General features: G+C 32.5%; 3 protein-coding genes and 1 pseudogene across 3 annotated transcripts; 2 read left to right on the top strand and 2 right to left on the bottom strand.

Annotated features, from left to right (window-relative positions):
- Positions 1–1,710: 1,710 nt before the first annotated feature.
- LOC140892926 (floral homeotic protein DEFICIENS) lies at positions 1,711–3,843 on the top strand. The gene is made up of 7 exons (XM_073301989.1): positions 1,711–2,111; positions 2,206–2,272; positions 2,477–2,538; positions 2,603–2,702; positions 2,929–2,970; positions 3,080–3,124; positions 3,600–3,843. Exons 1-7 carry the CDS (start codon positions 1,924–1,926, stop codon positions 3,768–3,770), a joined length of 675 nt encoding a protein of 224 aa, XP_073158090.1. The 5' UTR covers positions 1,711–1,923; the 3' UTR covers positions 3,771–3,843.
- Positions 3,844–12,273: 8,430 nt separating this feature from the next.
- Positions 12,274–13,784, top strand: LOC140875376 (B-box zinc finger protein 20-like). The gene is made up of 3 exons (XM_073279044.1): positions 12,274–12,621; positions 12,730–13,149; positions 13,233–13,784. The coding sequence occupies exons 1-3, from the start codon at positions 12,436–12,438 to the stop codon at positions 13,524–13,526; spliced, it is 900 nt and encodes a 299-aa protein (XP_073135145.1). The 5' UTR covers positions 12,274–12,435; the 3' UTR covers positions 13,527–13,784.
- A 2,531-nt stretch (positions 13,785–16,315) lies between these two features.
- On the bottom strand, positions 16,316–19,507 carry LOC140888252 (pentatricopeptide repeat-containing protein At3g26782, mitochondrial-like; annotated as a pseudogene).
- LOC140888244 (SH3 domain-containing protein 2-like) lies at positions 19,291–22,993 on the bottom strand. The gene is made up of 10 exons (XM_073295937.1): positions 22,857–22,993; positions 21,834–21,953; positions 21,678–21,747; positions 21,455–21,606; positions 21,166–21,267; positions 20,796–20,996; positions 20,613–20,675; positions 20,358–20,507; positions 20,060–20,134; positions 19,291–19,543 (listed from the first exon to the last, which is right to left on the bottom strand). The coding sequence occupies exons 1-10, from the start codon at positions 22,914–22,916 to the stop codon at positions 19,427–19,429; spliced, it is 1,110 nt and encodes a 369-aa protein (XP_073152038.1). The 5' UTR covers positions 22,917–22,993; the 3' UTR covers positions 19,291–19,426.
- Positions 22,994–27,002: the final 4,009 nt, after the last annotated feature.

Genomic DNA, 27,002 nt, shown 5'->3' on the forward strand with positions numbered 1-27,002 from the left:
AGAAGCCAATTAGTCCTGAATTGAAGCAACGAGTGGGGACCCAAACCCCAATAAAATCAGAATAGTACTGTGCTTTTGGTGGTGACTGATAACAAGAATTGACTCATTCTTAAATTACTTTATCAAATCCTGCAAACCCTTTTCACCATTTAAGTAACTCTTTCCTTTTCTGGTATAATATGGTCCCTCCAACTCTTTCACTTCAACCCCACCTCCCCTCTCTTATATATTTTTATTTATTACCAACAAATTGTAAAATACACGTTACACTTTGTGAAAGTGGAGTATAAAGAGATGTTAGAATATTCCCTTGCATATATAATCGATTTATTTATTTCAAATACAATTATTAGATGTGTGAGTATATATGGAAATTGTTAGAAGGAATTAAGACCTTTGCTTGTGTTTGGGCCTTGTAATTAATTTGAGATCTATTTACATGTTTGTATCGTGCATAGAAAAATCCGGAAAACTTTTTCATAAGCCTCGCGAGACTTACAGAAGGAATTAAGGCTCCGTTTGGTACCGTTATTAATAATTTATGTATAAAATTATCATGTCTAATCACACGTTCTTCTCATTATATTATTTATCCATCTATTAATTATAATTTTACATCAATCAAATCATTAATTATTTATCTTATATCAATCAAATTATTGAATTGAAATTACTATATTACCCCTTATAAATAATATTATTCATATTTTTTTATTATTAAAATGATAATATGGTAATTTGTCATTTTTATATAAAATTTAATCAATCAAATCAAATAAACTATAATATATCAATCAAATCAAATCAAATCAAATATCCACTATCTTTTCTTATTTATTTTTTATTACATTACATTACTTATCTATATATTATTTATCACATCACTCGTATCAAACTCAGCCTAAGGAGTCTAATTAAACAAAAGAAACTAGATACTATTATTTTTTTTATTACAACATAGGAGTACTGCTGAAGCCGGGGGGGAATTTTTTTTTATTCTACTGTCTACATGGCTTCGAATCCATACATATCTTTCAAATGGGAGATATTTACGTCGTTCCCTAGGCGTTGCATGGTGTGATCCCTAGGCGTCGCTGGAAAAATCTGTTGCCCATCTAGGCGGTGTAAAACCTGTCTAGGTTGGTAATAAAATTAAGAAAAAATTGTAAATTTGGTTCTGTATATTTTTCATTTTATGATTTTGGTCCTCTATGTTTTCATATTTTAGTTTTAGTCATGTATGTTTCGATTTTGGCAATTTCGATCATTTTTATTCAAAAATGCTTACGTGGTACTGTACACATCAGCTCCACATCAGCGCTGATTTGGTGTTACGTCAGCGCTACGTCGGAAAAAAGACTAAAATTGCAAAAAAAATAAAGATAGCGGACTAAAACTGAAATCTGAAAATATAAAGGACTGAACTCGCAAAAGTGACAAACATACAGGACCAAAAAAACAATTTTTCCTAAAATTAAATGCTTAGGCATGTAGTTCAATTTTTTTTTTCAAAAAAAAAAAATGTTAAATTTAAAAATATTAGTAAAATTTTTGGGGTAGAACCAACATAACCTTGGTAGAAACCGAAACAAACCAAAGTAAATGGTTGGGATATTGCATTATATATACACTTCTAAAACCGAAAATTGAAAAAACCAAAATAAATTGTATACATAAACCTAACTCATGAACCGAAAGATGAATTATACCTGATCTAGTTTTCTCGGAGGCTAGGAAATTAAAAAGAAGAAAAAGAGAGAGATTTGAATTAACCAAATAATAATTGTATGGGGCAATTTGAATCTAAGAATTAGGTAGGTAGGCACGTACACAGTTCCTTTAATAATATATCTCCAAATTAAATCCAATATTATTACTATCCATCACCATTGGGAGGAAGGAGAAAGAGAAGAAAGTAGCTGGATGGCTCGAGGAAAGATCCAGATCAAGAGAATAGAGAACCAAACAAACAGGCAGGTGACGTATTCCAAGAGAAGAAATGGGCTTTTCAAGAAAGCTCACGAGCTTACTGTTCTCTGTGATGCTAAGGTCTCCATTATCATGATTTCCAGTACTCAGAAGCTTCACGAATATATCAGCCCCTCTTCCACGTACATATATACCTAAACTTATTCATTATTATTTTCTATTTTTATTTATGTTTCAATTCTTGATTTTGTTTTTATGTTTAAATTAATTATCAAGAACGAAGCAGTTGTTTGATCAGTACCAGAAGGCTGTTGGAGTTGATCTTTGGAGCTCACACTATGAGGTTCTTGTTTTTTTATTTACATATATATGTATTTTTTACATGAAAGTAAAACATACAAGATCAAAATAAGTTTAATTAATCAGCCAGATCCATCACAAATTATTTACATATATATTTAATATTTCATTTCTCTCAAAAATTTGTTTCTTGATGAGTTAAATCTGTAGATCTGCTATTATTATTATTATTATTTTATTTTTACAGAAAATGCAAGATCACTTGAAGAAGCTTAAGGAGGTTAACAGAAATCTTAGGAGGGAGATTAGGTATGTCAATTAATTATATATATATTTGGTTTAATTAATTAAATCTGATGAATAACTTAATCAGGCAAAGGATGGGAGAGAGCTTGAATGATCTGGACTACCATCACATGGTGAATCTTATAGAAGACATGGACAACTCTCTCAGAATCATTCGAGAGAGAAAGGTTTCATCTTTATTTTCATTTACTCTCTACAATTGTTAATTTCTTAACCAAAAAATTAATTAAATAAATAAAATTAGGGTTTTCATCATCAAGGTGAGTTGAATAAAATTACCCTTATTTCTTTAATTAATTTCCCCTAGCTAGAAAAATACTTTAAACCTAACTAATTATCAATTATCACATTAATTTGAGTCCACTAATTATTCCAACATTATTTCAAATGTAGTACAAAGTTATTGGCAACCAGATCGAGACTGGCAAGAAAAAGGTACCATATATAATGCACACATTCATGTCATTTTTCTCTTCCACATATATTAAATATTCTCTTTTTCGAATTGCTGATTTATAATCGTCATTTTCTCGGTGTGTTTCAGTTAAGGAACGTCGAAGAAATACATAGAAATCTTGTTCTGGAATTCGTAAGCATATTCTTTGCTCAATCAACTGCATGTGTTTCTCAATCCAATAATATTAAAAAAAAAAAAAAAAGGTTGACTCCGAAAGGACCCCATCCCACATGAGTTAGAGGCTCATTGGCTCATGCGGGGGTTAAATCGAGGGATGTGCACGAGTAGGCAGGGACCTGAGAGAGGGAACAACATGGTCCAACCCCCAGAGCATACCCCAAATATTTCAATGAGGAATATGCTCCACACGAGGATCGAACCCGCAACGCTGGGGAATTTCTTCCCACGTCACCTCAGACTTTACCAACTCGCCTATGCCCCTGTGGGCCTCAATCCAATAATATTGCACGATTATTAACAGGCTTTCTTGCTTGGAATATGACAAAATTAAATTATATATACATTGACCTTTAATACTTGTGCATCATATATATTATAAGAACGATTAATTTTTATCATGCATGCTTGATCACATACATGTGTATAGGACGCAAGGCAAGAGGATCCACACTACGGATTAGTCGACAATGAAGGGGATTACAATTCAATGCTCGGATACCCGAATCGTATAATCGCTCTGCGCCTCCCGGCTCATCACCACCCAAGTCTCCACAGCGGCGGGGGATCAGATCTCACCACATTTGCTTTGCTCGAGTAATTATTTCAGTTCTATTACTAAACGTTTAACCAAGTTTCTAGAATTAAAAGTACTAGTTTGTGTGTGATTGTTATGAATATTTTGTGGCATGTGGGGGTATTGTTAAGATTTCTGATGAATCAAGTTGGGGCTGAGACCAGTGGCATGCAATAATAACTAATGGTACGTACTTTTTTTTCATCATAATTATCTTTAATTGCTTTGAGTTTTGTTGGAATATATATTATGGGTAAGAAATGAATATGTTACGAAATGAATATATAAAGCTGAAAAAGTGTATTTCATCTGATATCAAAGTTCAAATTGGAGATAAAGTGTCGGGTTCGAGATCCAAATGTAATAATGTCCTTTTTTTTTGCTAAAAAAAACAATGAGTATGTTAAAGTGGAAAAAAATAAAGTGGAAAACTTTGGGGCAATGGTCCAATTAAAGGGTGTGGGCTAGACAGTATGCAGCCTGTTGACCCAAATCGATTTGTTCAATACATACGAGCCTGATGTTCAATATATACAGTTTGGTCCAATTAAGTTGTGGGCTATACAGTATGCGGCTTCCTGGCCCAAACCGATTTGTTCAATATATACAAGCCTGATGTTTGAACCATATGCAACTGGTAGTCTGGTACCTTATTATTATTATTGTTATTTTAATTTTAATCCACGTCGCCTCCTCATGCAATATAAAGTTATTTTCAACTCTCTTAGTTAAATTTCCTGACTCTGTTCTTGTTTACAACTAAATGCAAAAATAATGGAATCGAGAATTTTTGCTTGGATAGTTTTAAGAATTCTGGCTCCGTCATTGCCCGCGATTCGCTTGTCAAGAACAAAAGAGAATTGACAAGCTACTAACTATGTGTCCCTTCATAGACAACATAAGTTTCTGCGAGATGGGGAGAGAATTTGTGTTCGATACATAGTTCGGTTGTAATTATAATTTTATATTATCTGCTTATATAAATTTCAATCTAATTAATTTTTTTATATTTATTTCATATAAGATATGGTGGTTGTAATTTTATTAAATGAAAATAGTTTCTCTCGTCTATTTAAGTAAACGGCAAATAGTAGTTGTCTGGGGTTGATGCTCCGTATAAAATTGTATATATAAATAATATATATATATCTGTGTTTCCAGATGCAATTAATTTTTTCCAGTACTACGAAACTATTTTTATAAGGTTTCAGACTTTCACGTGTCAACTGAAGCTTTATTATTACTCTCACACCTGATTTTGATAATAAATAAACAGCTAAATGAGGTTATATTATCTTATCGGTCATATTATGGGTTATTCAAACTTTTTAATATATATATTATTTTTGTGGAACATATATTTCACCTGACCAAATGCATCAAAAATATCATATTTTATACAAAAAATATTATTTTTTTATTAAAAATATGTATCAAATCGAATTGTCTAAAAAAAATTGCTCATTATTCGTGTGCAACACATCGAAAAGTGTGCTAAGTATTCCAAACCAATGTTTTCAAAAGCGGACCGGACCGACTGATTCGACCGGTTCGATTGGAAACCAGTCATTGATCCGGTCCGAAACATCCTCAAAAATCTTTTTAACGGTTCAACCACTTAGAACCCGTCAATAACCGATCAAAATCGATCGAACCAGCCAAGAACCGGTCCCAAGAACATGGTTTCTAAAAGAAGGCACATGGTTTCTTTGCTCACCGCATTATTATTTGGGTTCTTCTTATTTTTGATTAAAGATTTTATAAATCGATCAATCTGTGCTCAAAAAGTTCAATTTCCAAGAAAATTATTAATATATATCTTATTATATTATTATCGAAGAGCACCGTTACTCTAAAAAAACAAAAGCAATATTTAGTAATTGAATTAAAATTAATTTGATGAAACTATAAAATAAATATTTAAAAATACATTTCAAAAAACGAAAAATATAAAAATATTTATTTATATTTAATTTCAGGCATCCAGTGCCGACTCCAGGGGAGGCCACCTAGGCAGCTGCCTAGGGCCTCCCCTAAGGTAGGGCCTCAATTTTTTTTAAAAAAATTATATTATATATTTATGTTTTATTTTTTTTTATTCAAAATTGTTGATGGATTATGGTTCATGGATCTTTAAATATTTTGTAAAAAATTTGAAAAGTTAATATATTTTATTGATTTTGGTAATTTGTTTTGTTTACGTAAAAATAAAAAATAAAAAAAATTCTTTATAATATACAAAACTCTTTTTTCGTTAAATTTTTTTTTCAAGACTAAGGTTGCTCAAAGTGGGTACATTATCATATCATTTTTTTTATAATGCATTGGTATTTTTATTTAATTTTTAACCATTTTATTTTTGAAATTTGATCTTCGGGATTTTAATTCCTTACATATTTTAGTATTTAAATTATAATTTGTACTTGTTTTGTTATATTTTAAAAAGCGAAAAATCAAGTATTTATATTTTCTTAGTTTAATGATTCTTACTATATTTATGTTATAAATATTTTTTAGTTTTATTTTTTTAAAAAAAAATTCAATTCAATTGTTTATGTCATTATTTTTAGTCGAAAGAATTTGAAATTTTGATTATCACATAAAATTAGTGTATTGATTCTTTTTTGTTGAAAATTTGACAATAAATAAAATCAGTGATTAATATTTTATTAACATCTAAAATATATTTTATATTATGTTTATATTATATCTCATATCATCGATCCATATTTGTAATTATTTATTTATTTATTTATTTATTTGTATTTGTTTTGTAAGATTTGCATCTTGTGAATCATGACGAGAAAAATAACATTAAAATCTGGAAGTTCGACGAGAAAAAAAATGCAATAGTTTATTAAATTATACATTGGTGATCGTTAAGTTCATTTTAATTATTATGAGTTCATATGTAATGTTTTTATATTTAATAAAAAAATTTATATAGATCTTAAATTAGCTTAGTACCTTCAGTTTTCTGGAAACGGCCTTGCATGTATCCATTATTTTCTTCATTTTTCATGTTTTTGTTTTAATTTTAATTTTAAATATGTTAGAAATAAAAATTCATAATATATATATATATATATATATTTATATTGGGGCCATTAAAATGATAAATATTTAATGTGCTAACATTATCACCGCACACGCAGATATTCTAGTCAAACATTTAATTTGATCCCACACTAGGGACTAGATAGTAGATAAGGCTGACCCATAGAAACGAGTAGAGATTCTAATAAATTATAATACAAAAAATCTTCCCATTGTTTTTAGAGTTCAATCTATCTTATAATATTATTTTAATTATCAATATAATAGTTCAATAATTCATCACGTCAACCCTTCAATATAATTATACTTATGTGTTAAAATATAAATAAATAGATTCATTATTTGAACAATACCATAAAAATAAGATCTCATTAACCCTCTTTCTTGTTAATAAATTCATTTGCTTCTTTTAGTTATTTCAATTTTGATCATGACAGATATTGATGTGTGGTAATATAATAATTAAATAAATCTTGTGCCATGATTTGTCAACAAATTGGCCATATTCGATACATGTGAATCTAATTAATCTGGAGAAAGATATTCGACTCTTATCTTTAAATAAAATCTAATACAAAATCAACATTATCCTAAATATATATATATATATATATATAGATATATATATATATAGTCATGATCCACTGCACATCAGTATGCAGAGATTTTATGTGCACCGCGGGATGTTCGCACGAACATCTAAAAAAAAATCAGATATTCGCGAGAACATCTCAGATGTTCACGCGAACATCACAGGGTGCACACAAAATCCCTGCACACTGGTGTGCAGGAAAACAAGATTATATATATATATATATTTATTGATATTCCACAAATATTGACTATAAAGGTCATATTTGTCTCATTGTTTTAGCTAAACTGCTATCTTATTATTATTTTTCTTAGTATTTTACTCTTAACCACGTTTAACTTACAAATCTGTCCGAGTTTAATATTTTTAAATAATCAAAGTATAGTCTTTGTCTTGTAAATTTATTTTTCTTTTGATGTTTTTATTGTTGATTTAGAGCTGTCAAAGTGGGTTGGACTCGCTGAATTAGCCCATCCGGCCCCTCGGCCCGCTATATAGGCGGGTTAAGTTGACAAATATTCAACCCGTCTAAATGGGGGGCCGGCCCGTCCGTCAAGTGGTGGGTTGCGGGCCAATTCGTCTCAACCTTCCAAATATAACTAAAAATTGGCGGGTCGGCCCTCCCCGCACCGTTAAACAGACGAGTTGGTTTGATATTTTCCAACCCGTCTAAATAGTTGGCCGCTCATCCTGCCTCCCAACTGGAGATTTTGGTAGATTGCAGGTTGGTCCGCCTCGTCGGCCTGTTTTGACAGCTCTACTGATACTAAACATTACTGACACAGTATTATAAACATTACTATCATATATGACATCACCAAGAACGCGTTACATTGGAGCATTAGGCTTTTTTTGGACATGTACTTATAAAATGTTTTTATAAAAAATGTTTTTTAATAACTTTTTATAAAATGTTTTAAAATTTATTTTAAGAATAAATATGTGTTTGGACAACTATTCTATAAAAGCATTTTAACATTACAAAAGCAATGTTATTCATCTTTGTCTTCCATAGTTATGTTCTAAAAACATCTAAAAATACCTCTCAACTGTTCTTTAAAAACTATACTTAAAGAACACTTTTTAAAAAATATTTTTTCAAAAATATTTTACAAAATTTTATCCAAACACATATTTTAAGGTTTTTCACTTATAAAACAATAAAATATTTTTAAAAACATATCGAAACGAAACCTTGTTGCCCACTATAAAATGTCCAGTCCAATTTAGTGTGCTTATAAAGTTGAATTGATTGTGTAATTTACATGGCTTTACATTAGGAAAAGTTTAATGTACCAATATATATATATATATATATTTTGATTCTCTCAATACATATAATCAGACAATGGAAATATATATATATATATATATATATATATATATATATATATATTTCCATTGTCTGATTATATGTATTGAGAGAATCAAAATTTTCTCAAGTAAAATAATGTGGTGCATATTATTTATTTGTATACTTTAAAACACAATCTGTCAAGTCCGTAGACAACAATGCATGTAAAAGCAAGTCAACGAGTATAACTAAAAGCGAATAAAAGAAAAACAACGCAAAGAATCAATATCGAAGTTTTGACAGATAAAATGACCAAAACCAAAAATAAGATCTACTTACAAAACTATTTTGATAATTTTTTTCTAAATCCGGGATTTCAAAAATATGCTCCATAATTTTCATATTTTTACAGTAAAAAATGTGTCAAAAGTGATCCTAAAATTGAGGAAATTTCATGTTGCATTTAAGATAATATTCTTAAATTGTATCTATGAGTTAACATTTATCCTCACGTGTGAGCTTCATAATTTTTTTAATCGATAAAAATAAATTCATAGTTCAAAATGTTCTAAATGTCCTTCAGACATCTATGGGCTAATCAAGATAAACATAAGCTAAATTAACTACGGAAAGAATAAGAAATCGGGCATACCCGAATCAATCTAAAACATACAACACCTATTAATTCAGAAAACTAGTTGGTGTCGCCGGAACTGAAGAAAAACATATCCGCGTGCCCAAAAAAAAAAATCTTATTTCAGATCTTAAAAATTTCATACACAGTAAACTTAAAAATAAATATCCTATCCATGGAGAGTTACTACCTATATTGGAAGGGGTTAAACTTGTGTATGAGAAAAAATTCGAAGATGTACAGGTTGCTACGAACTCTCTACTAGTTGTGCAAGCAGTTACAACTATACAGGAGGATCTCGGCTACCCAGGAGTTTGTGTCACAAATATTACGAAGAGAATGCATCTACTATCTCAAACCTTAGTCATGTTTATCGCTCAGCGAACTCTGTAGCGCATCACAGGGGCGGATGGAGGGGGTGGCAGGCCTGGGCTACAGCTCAGGCCTGCTTTGGCCCATGTAGATATATATCTTGTTTTTTAAATCAATTTTTTTTATGTTTTTAGCCCAAATTTATTATAGCACAGCCCATATTGATTTATTATTTTCGATATATTATATAAATTTTATAAATACATTGATATTTCAAAAATTTTAGCCACCCCTTATTTTATTTCTGGTTCCGCCCCTGGCGCATCATATTGTTATTTTTGCTTCTACCTCACAATCATTTTTTGTATGAATGAATGATGAATTTCCTTTGTGATTGGTTAGACTTGTAATGGATGATTTTAAATAATAAATTTACAAGTTTTACCTTCAAAAATAAATAAATAAATATCCTATCCATGTTGATAACATTACATTTGCGATAATATTTTTTGAACCACTTGATGCTAAAAATTTGGATCGAAAATAAAATTACACACCCCTTAATTTTGATTTTTATCAAAAAAAAATTCAAGGATGATTTTTATCATTTTTTAACTATATTAAATCGTGTCTAACTACATGAATATGGGTGATTTTTGTTTGTATTTATTTCTATAAAAATAAAAATATAGCAAACAACAATCCTCTTAACAATGGATACTGATACTTCATGAGAGGGATCATTACATGCTTAGGTCCAATTCGAGTTCATAGCCAAGAATCAAGGCTTGAGTCCAACTCTAAGGGTAAGGTCGGTCCATGAGAGTAGATGATGATGCAAGACATGTTGGAGTTGAAGTTGTACCAATAGTAGCAAATGGATGACACAGGTGAAGATGAGCTAAGAGGTGTGCTAAGGAGTTAGAGATGAGTTTGGGAGTTGGGAAGCCAAAGATGTGCTAAAGAGTTAAGGATGAGCCTAGAAGTTGAGAATGACGATGACGGAGGAGAGTAGGTAGGGTAGAGCCTATTTGAGATGGGCGAGCCTTAAGCCTAAGCTTTGACTCAAGGACAAGACCCTTTAGTTTCAACCTCGCCTCAAGGGTGAGGCCATATACTTTGGATCGCCCAAGGAGTTGGGGTGCAAACGAACTGAAACTGTTCGTGAGCTTTACGAACCCGCTCGATAAATATTTGATTTGTATTCGAGCTTATCGAACTCGAGCCGAATTCGAACATGTTTGAACTTTTTTTTGAGTCGAGCTCGAGCCGAAATTATTCTGTTCGATAGTCGCGAATAGTTCATCCTTAATATTTAATTAATATAATATAATTATATAATAAATATATATACATTTCGAGCTTTCGAACCATAATATCCAAATAGTTCACGAATAAGTTCGAATATTTCGAGCCGAGCTCGAGCCAAAATATTTGAAATTATCGAGCTTCGAATCGAGCTCGAACTCGAATATACTTTATCGAGCCGAATTCGAGCCTTAAAATTTTACCATTATTCGGCTCGATTCAGTTCGTTTGCACCCCTACCAAGAAGGGCGAGCCTTGATCGGATGAAGAAATGTGCGAGCTACACGCAAGTGGTACCTTACGAAAAAGACGTGTTCTCCTACATCTCTCCTTATAAATATCAGATTTACTCATTTCATTTGCAACTCATTTTCAATTTCATTTCGAGAGACGTTCAAGCTCCTCTTTTTCTTATTTGTTCACGTCTATGACCTTATCGTTGAAGGGACTACGCCGGGACACCTTATCGACCCCCATTAACACTCTTTGTTTGGTTTCAGATTCACCTCGGATTTGACACACTAGATTTATGTTGTATTTATACGTTGGATTGAACCCTCCAATTTTAACGAGTATGATATACCTAGGGCTGAGATATCGAACCAAAATATCGACTTTTCGGGATATAGTACCGAAATTTTTTCGATATATATATATTTTTTTGATATATCGAATTTTTTTTCGGTATCTATATGGTATTAGTATAGTTTTTTTCCATACCAAAATTTCAGAAATTTGATATCGATATCGGTATGAATTTTTTTCATGTCAATATTTGTGTTACGGTATACCGAAAATCCATTCCTAGATATACCTATTCTTATTTTTATTGTTTTATAAACATGTGTACATATTAAATTCATTTGGCAAACGAATGGTGCTCGACAATGGATTGCTGGTTGATTTTAATTTTCACGTTACCATTCTTCGACAGGTTGGCGCATTTGCAAGCAAATATTTTTAATCGGTGACATGTGTCCCTTCCACCCATCTAAAGTAACTCATCAAAATTCTATTATTTAAATACAAAAAACCAATCCCTAATTTATTTCTAGTTTGATTCAATTATTTAAGTTCAAAAGCTATTGACTCGAACTTCCTTGTACTCTTCAATATTGGGAAATTAAGTTAGTAGAAAATGTACTGATAATGCTATACTGAAATCAATATATATTGCTTGATGATCGAGTTTTTACATGAGTGAGTTGAAAATATAACCTTTTTTATGTTTATTTTTATATAATAATTATTAAAAGTGACATGATATCCATATCTTATAATTATTAAATTGTCCCTTCAAAAAAATTTATATAATTGAATGATTTTTTTAACATAAAATAACTCCAGAACTTGAACCTCACATCCTGTCATTCACAGAGTCCACAATTCATCTCCCTATATAATAGATTCATCATGTTCTCCAAGAATCAAAAGTGAATTGACATATAAATAAACGAAGGGAGAAAGAATCACGAAGCCAAACATCAATCAAATGAAGATCCAGTGTGATGTATGTAACCAAGATGAAGCATCCGTCTTCTGCACGGCGGATGAGGCGGCCCTCTGCGCCGCCTGCGACCGTCGCGTCCACCACGCCAACACCGTCGCCGGAAAACACCACCGCTTCTCCCTCCACCAACCCACCACCAAACAGTCCCCCGTCTGTGACATCTGCAAGGTATTTCAAACTTCTGGCGCCACTTTACCTTCATTTTGTGCCTTTTTTCATTCAAATTCTCATACCTCTGTTTTGTTTAAAAATTCGATGGCATATATATATAAACAGGAGAAAAGGGCTTTCTTGTTTTGCCACCAAGACAGGGCGATTCTGTGCAAAGATTGCGATACTTCGATACACAAAGCAAATGCACACACTCGAAGGCACACCAGATTTCTACTCACTGGTGTGATCCCTTCTGCAAGCTCTTCCCTTGATGATGTCTCCGATACAGTTTCAAGCTATACAAAGCCCCGAGACTCGAAAAAGAAGCCGGTTTCTGCTGGCATGCCCTTTACCTCGAAGAATACAGCAACCCAATGCACATCGCTAGAATCTTGTGATGAAGGGCATGTCCAGTTTGCGAGTGGTGGGAATCTAAATGGTTCGGTTTCAGCGAGTACAATATCAGAGTATTTGATGGAAACTATTCCTGGTTGGCATGTTGACGACTTTCTTGATTCCTCCACTGCTTATGGTTTTTGTAAGGTCTGTATATATATTGATCTTAAATCTATCTCCAAATTTGTGTTCCGGGAAGATTTGGTTGATTTGATTTGGTGAATTTGCAGGATGGAGGAAATGGTGTGCAAGTGCAAGTGCAGCCATACTTTGGGGGTGATTCGGAGAGCAGAATGAGTGATTTTTCTGCAGAAAACATGGGATTTTGGGTCCCTCAAATGCCGCTTACATTTCATCAGAATCAGAATCAGAATCAATCAATGGAGTTATTATCCTTCGGGATACCAAATGGGGAATTTGCGTTGGATAACATAAAATCTAGCGGAAAATGGAGCGAGGATGATACTTTTGCGGCTGTCCCACAGTGGATTTGTCCACCCTCCACTGCTTCCACGAGATATTGAACTTCATGATTGTGCCATTAAGAGAAAAATGTGGAAAATAATAATAATAATCTTTTTAGGAAGGAAACCATTTCCTAGAATCGTTTATTTTATCATTTTTTTTTATTTTCTCTTTTGGTTTTTTTTTTTTTTTGGTTTAATGAATGAATGTAGTTTGTGCTGAAAGAAAGCTACCCATCTTTTGTCCCCCTTTTCCTCCATGTTTGGACTTGATGTACCTTTTTGTCTGTAAATATCTACCTCATGTTTCGTCCATTGAAAAAATCCTTTAAATCCAGTGAAGCGTTATGCTATCAAGTAAACTTTATGAACGTAACTTACAATTAAAAATGCAATCTTTTTATCTCCATCGTTCTGAAAAAGCTCAACCTTTATCAAAGATTCAAAATTTTTTTGGCAGTGTGTTTGGTACAACTTTTAAGAAATAATTTTTAGTTTTTTTTTTTTTTACAAAATTTTTAAAAAGTGATTTCTAGAAGCTTTCTCAAACATTTTTTTTTACTCACAAATTATTAAAATTTTATTAAGAAAAAACTGAAAAATAATTTTTAAAAGCTTTTTCAAATACTAGCTTAAAGCTTTCTCAAATAGTATACCTATGTTTAGTTGCAAAGTGACTCTTGATTGTGTCACGGTATGAAGATCTTTATTATGAGTGGAAAGATAAGGACTACCCACCGTCACACACTGGATAAACTTGTTCTGTTCAGTTCATTTCATAATTTCCTTTGTGGGGACAAAAAAGAATTTCAAGTCTTTTGTAGCTTTTGAATCTTCCTTTTTCATTGTATATGGCCGCGATTCGCTACAAATTTTTTCACTTTATCCATTAGGGTTTCCCTCCAAAAATCTTGAACCTTGGAACTCTTCTCCTAAAGTGACATGAGCACCCTCGAAACTTTTAAATAATGCTTCCCTTTTTGTCATCAGTTTTGTCTCAAACTTTCAATATATGGTCAAATGACTTGAATTCTTTTAACTTTGTGAATCATGAAACCTAATTATTATTTGAAGTTTTTATAAACTAGTTTCTAAATATTTATTATATGATGCATAATTTAATTATGATATATACTTTAACGTTGATGAAATTGATTATTTAATTCTTTAGCGTGACATTTGATTAGAAAATCTGAAAAGACAAAACTTCTCTTCAAATAAAAAACAAAAACAAGACTAGTTAATAGTTATCCACTCTAGTTATTAGGAAAAAATATCGAATTTTTGGTATACCGAAGTTATCGTATTGAAAAAATACCAAACTTTTGGTATACCGAAGATTTCGGTGCGGTACGGTAACGATACCGAATTTTTCGGTACGATAACGGTATGAAATTTGAATATTTCGGTATATACCGATATATCGATATACCGAAATATTATATAAAAATTTCAAAATATATAATATTTTCAAACAATAAATTTGTAAATTTTAAAAAATATATGGTTTTTTTGGGTATAAAATGGTATATACTGATACTGTACCGAAATCTCGGTATACCGTAAAATTTTGGTATAATCGGTATGCTAGTTATAGATATCGAAATTTTGGTATATCGAAAATCGGTATACCGAAATTTTCGATACGGTATCGGTATAAAATTTTCTTATACCGTAATTTTCGGTACGATATACGGTACGCGTTTTTCGGTACAGTACGATACGGTACGATAGAGTAGATGAATATTTGCCAAGAGTAAGGAGTTTCATTCCTCCTACCAACATATATTCTTGGACTAGCATGTCGTACATGTTTTATCTAGTGTTGTCTATCTAATTATCGTAGTTTGCAGACTATTTCTTAGTCTGAAAGTTTATCCAGTGCACATCGAAAGGTAACGGATGTGGGACCTCACGTCATAAAAAAAATATATGAATAATGCTAAAGATAAAACAAATTACAAATATCATGTACAACGATATTTATAACAATTATATCGTGAGATTTTGTTATTATATCACTAGATTTATATTCAATTTATCATGAGATTTTGATAAATGAAATTTTTGTATTGACTTATTTGTGTTGTACAAATTTCGTTGTACCAGTAGCATTACTCAAAATATATATATGACTATCGTATAAGATAGAATAAGTAGATGTCTTGAGATAATTTCAAGGATACATATTTTTCACAGATGTTGTTAAATATGAGATCTGTCGAAAAAGTTAATTTATGAGATGATCTCACGTAAATTTGGTGAGATAGGATCGTGAGATGGTTTTGGGATTAAACTTTTATTTGTTTATTTTTTTAAAAAAAAAAATCAAGCTCATTATAACAGTTATATTTATAATCAAATGGCAATAAAGTAGGAAATTAAACCCACCGAAGTATTGGATAATAAATTATACCCCAAAAGTGATTTTAAAAATATCATTGACAAAAGTCCCGAATCATGAGTTGATATGATAATATATTTGTTTTCCGCGTTCTCTTTTTAAACCACTTGAAAAATATATGGGAGCCAAAAATGGCAGGAAAAGGGGAATGAATCGGTAGTTGGATTTAATTTGAAGTTGATGTATAGATAGGAATAAGGAGGCAAAGAAAAAAACTTGTGGGCCAATTGTGATATGCAAGACATGATTTCCACATAATTGAATCTTTCATGGACCAATTATCCAAACCTCTCCATCAACTACAAACTCATATACTCACCCCATATCCAATGCTTCTATTTTATTATATTAAAATACAAAAAATTCTCACTTTTCCAACATCAACCCAGTTGTTGGATTGGATAGAGAATATCCAACATTAGTGATTATGGGAATAACGGGCGACCCATCATATTTCTGTTCTTAACCAATCCAAATTCTATCCTCATACTTTTTTTTCTTTTTTTTTATGTCTAATAATAATAAGTTTTCCTACTGAACGAGCCTTGTAAATTGAAAATTGAAAACTCTTTATGGATTGAAGTTCTATATTCGTAAATAGAGGAAAGGTTAATTTTACCAGCTAAAAACATGAAGAATTGACTTGCATTCTTGTATAACATCACCAGTAATCCCCACATGAACAAGCACCATATCTGAAATGGCGAAACCTTTTTGGATCTCTTATAATGATTTCGCGACCCGTAATCTTGGACATCAGCTTAACCACAGTATGACAGTCTCCAAAAGTTCTGAGATTTTTTATCACCTGGATAATACTCCCTGCCACTGTGTTCAGAATCCCAATTCCTTTACTTCCTCGTCAACGTCGTGGATCACTGATGCTACAGAGGGTACATATACAACTTCTAACAGCTTCACAGATAATTCTTCCAGATAATCGTAAATTTTCTCATGCTGAGGATGTTTCCTGTCCCCAGCAAGAAATGTATGAACACGGCCCTTTAGTTCAGTGAGACTAAATCCTGGTGATTTAACAAATCATCGGTTTTTCATAAACACCCTCATTATTTTCTACATCTTGCCACCTACCGGCATCAGCATAGATATTCGAGAGTAGTGTGTAATAAACCGAGTTGTTTGGATCCAACTCGAACAATTTATTTGCAGATATCTCCCCAAGATCCACGTTTTTATGTATTCTGCAGGCAGCCAAAAGGGAACACCAAATAACAAAATCGGGTCTCACCCTCATCTCCATGATCAACTTATATGCCTTTGTTACATAACCTACACAACCAAGAAGATCAACCATGCAACCGTAATGTTCTATACTTGGTTCTGTATTAAAGCTATGTTGCATCGCGCAAAACCAGTGCCACCCTTCGTCTACCAGGCCACCATGGCAACAAGCTGACAGGACTGATACAAAACTGATGCTGTTTGGTTTTACACCTGCCCGAATCATACCAGAGAATACTTCAAGCGCTTCCTTTGCTTGACCATGCATCCCGTAACCAGCAACCATGGCAGACCAGGACTTTACATTCTTTTCGTTCATCCTATCGAACGCTCTCCTCGCCATATTTACCCTCCCACATTTGCTATACATGTCAATAATTGAAGTTCATCATACTCAAGATTCCTCTTTATAACCTACATAGTCAAAGAAAACATAAAGATTGCTAAAGTAAACCAAACCAAAATTTAACAGAAAATGTATCATCCATTAGGAAAATTGAAGGTACCTGATCGTGCACACACTTGCCTATCTGCAACGCTCTACTATTCGCACAAGAAAACAAAACAGTAGACAACGTTACATCATTATACTCAAGCTCTGCACTTGTTACCATTATACGGAAAACTTCAATGGCCTCTGCCGCTAACCCATTTTGCACACAAACGGCGATTATAGAATTCCAAGAAATTAAATCTCTTTCTTCCATATCATCAAACACCTTCCTAGAAAACTCTACAGAGCCACACTTGGCAAAAGCCTCTATCAAAGTATTGCCGACGACTAAAACTGAATCCAATCCACTTTTGGTCACAAAGCCATACACCACTTGCGTGACATACTTCTCACCAACTAGAGAACATGCCGACAAAATGGAAGCCATGGCACCCCCATCCATGCACTCTTCCTACTCCTCATAGCTGCTTCCGCTATCTTCAGTCAACTGCTCTTTAAAAAGCAACAATGCTTCGCGGGGATAATCATTTTGAACATATACATTTATCATAGACGTCCAAGAAACCACATTTCTGCGCGGAATTTCGTCAAACACTTTTCTCGCATCCTCCAACTGTCCGCATTTCGCATACATATCAACAAGTGCGGACGTTATAAATACATCAGAACCGTAACCGAAGATGAAAGCTTGTTGGTGGGCTTGCTTTCCCGAGTTGAGATCACAGAGCGCAGAGCAGGATTTAATAGCACAAGGAAAAGTTGAAAGATTGGGTCTGAGTAATGACTTACGCATGAAAGAAAAGGCTTTGAGCGCTTCCACTGGGTTGCCACTCCGAGCCAATTCGGCGATGACGGAGTTCCAAGAAAAGATGCTACTCTTGTCCACATACTTGTTGAACAGATTTGCGATATTTGCATTGGTAGAATAAAGATAACGGCGTTTGCATGACAATACACGTGAATTCCATCTCCAGTACTCAGCTTTGATCATTCCTCTGCCACCCCCCTTTTTGTTCAATCATTCGCAAATTGCCCAGCCCAGTTGATCTCCAATTCAGCGACTTGAAACATTTCGACCTGTGTTTAGAGAAGCGGAATTCGACTGAGTGGCTTGTCAAGTTATGGAACCAGTTGAAACTTTTTAGCATTCTTCTATTAATTTGAATTTTTCATGACAGAAATTTATTTTACTGCGGAAACAGAGGAGTTAACTGAAGTTTATTTTTACGTGAAATGTTTTAGCAAATATAAAGTTCAATCTTTAATTTTTCGTAAAATGAATTTCTCTCGTTTATCAAATTTCGACCATAACCCATATGATATATTAAATTAACTCTCGTATGCTTCTGATAACAATTTAATATTAACATGAAACAGAGACTGAATATCGATTATGAAACTTTTCATTCTCCCCTAAAATTGAGGGTCGAGTCACATACAAAAATGGGATTTTTAGTTTTTTTTTTTTTTTTTTTTACTCCTTTCTCCGATATAACATTTTCCATCCGTGGCGTGTTTGAGTATTCAACAATCTCAGTAAATACTTGCATTCATGATTCTTGTTTGAGTACCGTTGAGCTGATATATATTTATTGGATGTATGATTTCATCACATTCGAAAATTAATTGACATCTCAGAGGTGCTCACATAGGTGTCCATGGTGGTGGGTGTGCAAGATATACATGACAACTTAAAATATATATGATTCTCACATTGAATAATATATTATAAGATCACTATATTGAATTTAGAATTAGACGTATCACTAGTACGCTACACATGAAGTACTGTCTCTAAAGCGAATAAAGCTGAACATTGTGAGGCAAACAAAATGCTAAAGCAAGAATGCACAATCAAACCTAAAAAACTTCAGCTACTTTGCTAGCAAGAACACGTTCTCGTCTCTCCACATATCCAAATGGGAACCACCCTGCTTTCCCTTTGCATTCGCCTTCAGCCCAACCATTGTTGGTCACCTGCAAATCATCAAACCGTAGTTGGCACCATAAACAAAACTAAACTATGAACAAACACAGACCACTTCATACGAATCATCGAGAACATGCACGATCCTATACGGGAAGGTTTGTTGATGAAATGCTTAATTAGAAAGATTATACATTGACGAAGACAAATATGTCTTCGTAAATGATATAGGTAGGTAGGAAGGCATAACATTCGTTGGTCCTCTGTTCACATTAATTTGCGCAATAATCTATCAATAATGGGACAAGACAATAGTAAAATAATGACGGAACTTTTGTCATGAAAAATGTTACATATGAAGGTTTGCACATCCAGTTACACATTACCTTAGAAATTACAAAACTACCCCAACGGAGAGATCTTTCCATTAGTACATTTGGAATAATTTTGTAATTTCAAGGATAATATGTAACCGTAATATCACTACTTTTGCCATATTGTAGAAATTCGCACATTTCACACACAAAAGAGTTATTACAGGAAGAAAGTAGTGCGGAAATACATACCTTTCGAACAACAACATAGTCACCGATTGCTAAAGTCAACTCTACATCAGACTCAGCTTCATATGAATGCATGACCTACAATGAGATGAATGCATCATGAATCACACACTTAAAACACAAACTAAAAACATGCACTCAATAATCATGAATGGGTGCACAATTAAGGGTCTGCCCGCTATATAAATCAAAATTTTCATCACAGAGTCGCTCCAGTGTCACTTTTCGATTATTATATAACATAGATAAGACAGCCATATAAGACACAAGGGGATGCAGACAAAACAAAGGAATCAAGTACCTCGCCCAAGAAGTATCCCATGCCATCTGTGAACACATTATATGTCTGAGAAACAAATAAATTTTCCAACTTGTTGTATGAAGTTGGAGGGATCATGTCATCAGTAGCTGTCACAGGGGAAGCTTCAAAAGATTGACGCTCAGACAACATCTGCCCATCCACAAAAATATCTATCAGTAGGCAAACAAAACTTTGTCTCAAACTAAATTTAAGATATTATTTTAAGATTACAGATACTTTAAGAAAGCTTTGTACCTCCTCCCGTAGCTCATCAAGTATCTGTAAAACATGCTGGTGATATGTGCGCTCAGCTGCAACCTTGAATAAGAGAAAATTATGAACTGAAGAGTAAACAATTCCAATCCTGTGGATACATGTATTATCTGGAGTGATTTTTATGTCAAAAAATTAGAAAGCAAACAAAATACATGGCATTACCATGGATGCTAGTCGCTGGAGAGTCAATCTTTGTTGTTGACCTTCTACAGCTGCCATTGCTGCTCCAGCTTCTTTACCCAGGATCGTCATGTTTGACTTGAGCTCAACAAGTTTCGTTTCTGCAGCCTCCAGCTTTAACATATTATCAGAATGAAAACTTGGTTCTCTCATTCTAACTTGGCGTCTAGAGACTTCAACAACCTGTCTGGGACAACCCCAAATGAGAGCACAAAATGGTCACGTAATGCATCTTGGAACTTCATAATTCTGGAATATGAGAATGTATATTACTTCAGATGGCATTGCCAAATTTTGTGAAGAACAGAGTTCATCACATGGCATGCATCGCATTTCAAAGTATGAGTGTTACCTGAGCTTCAGCTTCCTGTCTTACTCTATCATATCTCTGTGCAAGTTGTCGAGCATCCTCTAGTGGAGATCCGACTACCATGGCTCTTAAAGGCTCTGCAACCTGGAAGATTATTTCATCACTGAATATAGTGATAGAGTAAGAAACACAGATTTGCTTTGAAAAAGAAATCGTAAGATACAACAGTAAATGCAGTACATATTATTTGCTAGATATATTGTAATTATGCAGTAGATCGGATCTGGAAAAACTGACACCAAATTATATTTGACTAATCGTGTCACAGAACCTGTGTTCCCAGCGCTGTTAGAAGATTTTTATACTCTTTTTCTATTTGAACACGAGCTCTGCTAAAGCTAAATGCCACTTTAGATAAAACACTGCCACTTGTACATGTGTTTTCTGTACCATATTTTCTGCTGTCTTCAGATAACTTGGTACCTGATGAAGGAATGACCTCTTCATTAGCCATGACTCTGATTCACTAAAGATGAGAAATTTAAGAAACTTACCGATCTGAACCAGCTTGGTTCCAGTTACAATATAACCATCGACACCACGAACAATCTCTCTTTGAAAACGCTGAGAACCAAAAATTGTTTTTTTTTTAAAAAAAGGCAAAAACATAGAAACACAGGATCACAGGTGTATAGGTACAATCGAATAACCTTGGCAGCACGAGTCGACGTGTATAGCTTCTCCAAGTTTTGATGCCGTTGAAGCTCAGTTTCATCAGTCACAATATTTTCTGAATCACCAAGCCCCCCACCAAATTGTTTGAGAACAGCCTTGTCCACAACAGATCCCATTAATAAAAAAATCTGATTTGTGGTCATTATGCAAGAACAACTATGACCAATTGAAGCTAAGTTACTAAGCCCACAAGGCACAGCAAGTGACTCGGTGCATTTTTAAGGCACACATAGCGCCTTAAAAGAAAGAATTGTGAGTTTAACTATTTAAGTGATACAATTTAATGTCCACTGAAATTTGCTTTTTGGAAGAAAAATCTATTTCATTATTACCATTTAGCTTGTGAATCACATATTAGATGCTCTGATATAATTTTACATCATATATAAAAGTTCGAAAATTCTATCACACATTGGCTACACTTCCATAAGGGAAGTCATGGAATCTCAACACATAAACTGCAGATCATTTTCGTCATCTCCAACGTGGTAAGTTAAAGACTTAAAGGTCAGGATCAGCAGTTAAGCAGTAGGCTTTATTAGCCCATGGAAGAGAACAATAATGCTATATTTGACACTCCTATTAATATTGACCACAGCAATCTAGGGCATCGAAATTCGAATCCAATTACATTTTACTCTACTTCAACTCCATTACTTGTCGTGCTTTACTTAAAAAGAAAGCACACTGAACTCCTCCTCCGGTTGCATGTGTAATAATATTCAGGAAAAAAAAATGAAATCTTTACACGAAACACACAAGTGCTATACTCTAATCAACCCTGCCCCCTACTAAACTATTCATTAGCAGTAGAAAGCAACTGAACACCATTAAAACTAGCTTAATCGCAGATATTTAAAACAGTCAATGAGCAGTACTCCTCGGAAACGAAGACTGAAATTTCTTCACTAAAAAGAATCTTAAACCCAAAGGTAATTGAACAAAATCTGTGCGTGTGCGTGTGCGTGTGGAAGAAAGAAATGGATGGAATGGCACACTTGCTGTTGCTTGGCTACTTGCTCTCTGAGCTTCGATGCTTGTTTCTTGATAGCTTCCATGAAACCTTAAATTTTGTGCAAATGTTGGGAGATTTTGAATTTGTTGGGTCTTTTCAGTTCACCCTCTATAAAAGGCCGTTTCGTTTCTTTCTTGGATACAAATTAAATTTGTAAGCAGGGATATATATGAACTGTAATAAATATATTATAAAGTAAAAAAAATAAAATTAATGAATATCATGTTTATTTTCCTTTTCAAAATTAAATTAGGGGAATTTAATATTTTTTTGTTAAAATATCTAAAATTTTGTTATAGTTCATGCAAGAAAAGTAAACTTTCTTTTTATTATATTTAGTTTTTAGATTGTAAACTTTATTATGTGACTAAATATGTATAAATCTCTGGACATATTCTTGCAATCTTTTTTATTGTAATAGTTAATTTGAAACGTTTTCCATCAAATTAAGATAAAAGAAATGATACATGTACACATTGAGTTATATGTTGGGTTGCACATTACACATAAAATTATAAAATTATCTTTCAACTTTATTTGAAAAAACTCTTTCCAAAATACATTAATGATATTTATGTAATTTCAAGTACAACATTTAACTCAACATGTAACTCTTCATGTACATGTAGCATCACCCGTAAGATAATTTAGTCAAAGTTTTTTTTAATCTATTGACCCGGTTGAGTTAAGAAGAAAATTATAAGTTCTTCGGATTTTTAGGGAAATTTGAGGAAATACTCTTGGTCAAATTTTATTTTTTAAAAAATAAAAAATTGTAATTTTAGTCCAAGACTCCAAATTGACATTTCTTAGGTTTTAGTTCTGAATTTGTCAATATTTGATTTTCACATTAAAAAAACAACCGAGTTGACTTTTTTTTGTCATTTTTCATTTGAAAACCATCAAATCTATCAACTTTATGTTTATTTGACATCGATACTATTACATGATTTATAATTTTATATAGCGAGAATAAAACTTATATTCTACACATTAAAATCTATCTGAGAAAAAATGAATGAGAAATTAAAAGTATTTTCCTTTTATTTTGAAATATTGGGTATGATTTTGTTTGTTTTTTCCTCTGATATTGTTTAGCGTCGTTTTATTAACATGTGTAAATATAGGTTTATTGTCATTATAAGAACGACGTAAAAGAACATCATTGTCAAATAAACAATATTCGATGACATTAACATGTTAGTGCTTTTTGGGTAAAAAATGACCAAACAAAAAAAAATCAAATTTATTGAATTAAAACCAAACATTAAAATATAAGACTATATTTCAAAAACAAAAACAAAAACTTGTGTGAGACGAATATCCTAATTGGATAATCCATGATTATGTATTATTTTTTATGTTAAAATTGAAACTCTTTCTTGTAAATATGAATAATTTTGACCATTCTTATTGATAAATATTCGTGAGACCATCTCACAAAAGACCAACTCATTCAAAAATAGATTGACTTATAAAACTAATGATAATTTTTTTAAATACTTCATCAATCCGAATTGATAGAAAGTAGGTTTAATTCATATAAATTAAGCTTTTTTTTTTTTGAAAATATATAAATTAAGTTTTTTTAAGAATATATAAATTAAGTAAATAGAACTTAAATATAAAGAAAAGATATGCTGCCCATTTCTTGGTGGGGAAATTCTAAGCTGCCCTCCGGGGTAGTGCTCGGAGGGCAATCCAACAGCCCGGGCACTGTGCACATTACCATGATGTGATGTGCGCAATGGCCCAGAGCCATTAGATTTGACAGATCGGGTAGCATAGAATTTGCTCTCTTGGTGTTCAAACCATGAGCACTGCTTACGTGACAGGTGATGTGATATAAATTTTTTTTGATTAATTTACATATACACTAGTAAATAAAATTAAATTAAAAAAACTTATCTATCCAAATATAGGTTGGGTCGATGCTGCCTTTGGAGTTGCTATCCAATAGCAGATCGAACGGTCCAAATTAATCTACAGATCAAATGATTTGATCTATAGATTAATTTGGGCCGTTCGATCTGCCCTTGGCAGCAACCCCAAGAACAACATGAACTGGTCCCCAAATACCATACTTTACTCAAAAAAAAAAAAAAAAAAGTCTCCGACATATAATTTGACATTTTGACCCCGCCCGCATCAAGATTCAAGAGTAGAGGATTGCATATATAATATATTGGAACCATGATCTTCATAAATTATAAATTTTATTTCTATATGAGTATAAAATAAAAATACTATATATAAATTGCACATGAGTTCGGACACTGTATATGTCACAATTACTTGATTATATTGTACACATAACTTATAAATCAATCTCAATGCTCGGATGCTTCACTTATTAATTCCTGGAAATATGAACAGCAAGATAGATGGGGGCAGCAGGCAGCCATTGTATGAGGAATGGGACCTCCGTAGTCTCCACCACCAAAATACGGCGACGGATTCCATATCCCGTAGTCCTCTTCTTCCATCGGCCCAGGCGGACCGGGTAATTGGAGGGCCTCGTCTGATAACGAAGGTGGCGGCGCCGGTAACGGCCCACCTGCAACTGCAAGCACCGTCACAGCCAATAATAAGACCATAATTGACCTCATTTTAATTAATTATGATACGTAGTGTGCGATTTAATTTCTTGAGCAAATAATAAATATTTTATGAGTATTATATAGTTTATAAGGTTTGAGCAAGCTTGGAGTTTGATTAAATTGATGTGCATGCTTGTTGTGTGACGAAATCATGAATGTGGCGTGTGTTGGTTTGCGAGGGAACAGCTCATGTCGTAGGAGGGCGGCCAATTTCTCATCTCCACTTCTTCAAATATATATATATTACGTAGAATTAAGCAACCAAAATAAACGTAAATTTTATGTATATGCAACCAAAATATGTATATATTAATGAGGATTTGGTTCGATGTATAATTATCTCACATCGATCGGATAAAATTTCTCGAAGTTTCATATATATGGTTTCAAACAATTCTCTCTTTGAGCTAGTTTTTTTAGTTGAGTTAAGTTCAAGTCCATCTCTTAACAATAATTGCAATAAATCACCTTTTTTGTGGCATTGGAACCGACATCGTATGAAACTGATCATGAAACCAGATGAGTGGACGACCACTTGTGGTCAGGGTGTATCTAGGAAACTAGAGGTGCTAGACTAATTTTTAGGTGAAGATATTATGTAAATTTTTTTTTATTAAAATGTATTACGAGTGGATAATTAAATGAAACATAATTATCATTATGCTTCGTTTGGTAATCTATATTATTAATCTTTGTATAACTCATTTTATTTAATCACGTGTTCTTCTCGTCATATTATTTATCCATCTATTAATTATTTATTTTGCATTAATCAAATTATTAATTATTTATCTTAAATCAATCAAATCATTAAATTTAAATTACTATATTACCCCTTATAAATAATATTATTCATATTTTATTTATTGTTAAAAAGACAAAATAGTAATTTATCATTTTTATATAAAATTTAATCAATCAAAATCAAATAAACTATAATCCATCAATCAAATCAAATATTATATTCACTATCATTTTTTATTTATTTTTTATTACATTATATTACTTATCTATGTATTATTTATCTCATCACACCTACCAAACGGTAAACTAACTAGTATTACACCCCGTGCGATGCACGGGTGACGGGACTTTGTTTTTATGATATTAGTATTTGTATAAAAAATTAGTAAGTACACGTGTTTGAATAAATAATTAAAATACAACTTAAGTTTTAATATGAAAAGATTGGAAAATCCATTGATTTAAATGTATTTCTATTTTTTAAATAACTTATACAAAAAACATTCATATTTATATTAATTTACAATATAATTGAGTTAATTACAATAAGTTTAAAATTCTAAAAATATTGCAATCATTTGAAATTCATTGTGGTAAATGAAAATAAGTAGGAGGTTGATTTGAGTTTACATTGCTGAAATCCATAGAAGTCAAATAACCAATCCAAATGCACCCTAAACTGGTTATGGGCTCCGTTTGGATGTGTTAAAAAAAACGTTCTTAATGTTTTATAAGTAAAAAACATTTAAAATTTGTGTTTGGTTAATTTTTTTTAAAACCATCTT

This window comes from Henckelia pumila, chromosome 1, assembly GCF_033568475.1.
Source record: "Henckelia pumila isolate YLH828 chromosome 1, ASM3356847v2, whole genome shotgun sequence".
In the NCBI taxonomy this organism is placed as follows: Eukaryota; Viridiplantae; Streptophyta; class Magnoliopsida; order Lamiales; family Gesneriaceae; genus Henckelia; species Henckelia pumila.

Coding starts and splice junctions, on each gene's coding strand:
- LOC140892926 (XM_073301989.1), top strand. CDS start 1,924: ATGGCTCGAGGAAAGATCCAGATCAAGAGAATAGAGAACCAAACAAAC. Junction 2,112..2,205: donor TATATCAGCCCCTCTTCCAC/GTACATATATAC, acceptor TTAATTATCAAG/AACGAAGCAGTTGTTTGATC. Junction 2,273..2,476: donor TTTGGAGCTCACACTATGAG/GTTCTTGTTTTT, acceptor TTATTTTTACAG/AAAATGCAAGATCACTTGAA.
- LOC140888244 (XM_073295937.1), bottom strand. CDS start 22,916: ATGGAAGCTATCAAGAAACAAGCATCGAAGCTCAGAGAGCAAGTAGCC. Junction 21,748..21,833: donor CGTCGACTCGTGCTGCCAAG/GTTATTCGATTG, acceptor TTTGGTTCTCAG/CGTTTTCAAAGAGAGATTGT. Junction 21,268..21,454: donor TAACAGCGCTGGGAACACAG/GTTCTGTGACAC, acceptor ATAATCTTCCAG/GTTGCAGAGCCTTTAAGAGC.
- LOC140875376 (XM_073279044.1), top strand. CDS start 12,436: ATGAAGATCCAGTGTGATGTATGTAACCAAGATGAAGCATCCGTCTTC. Junction 12,622..12,729: donor CCGTCTGTGACATCTGCAAG/GTATTTCAAACT, acceptor ATATATAAACAG/GAGAAAAGGGCTTTCTTGTT. Junction 13,150..13,232: donor CTGCTTATGGTTTTTGTAAG/GTCTGTATATAT, acceptor GTGAATTTGCAG/GATGGAGGAAATGGTGTGCA.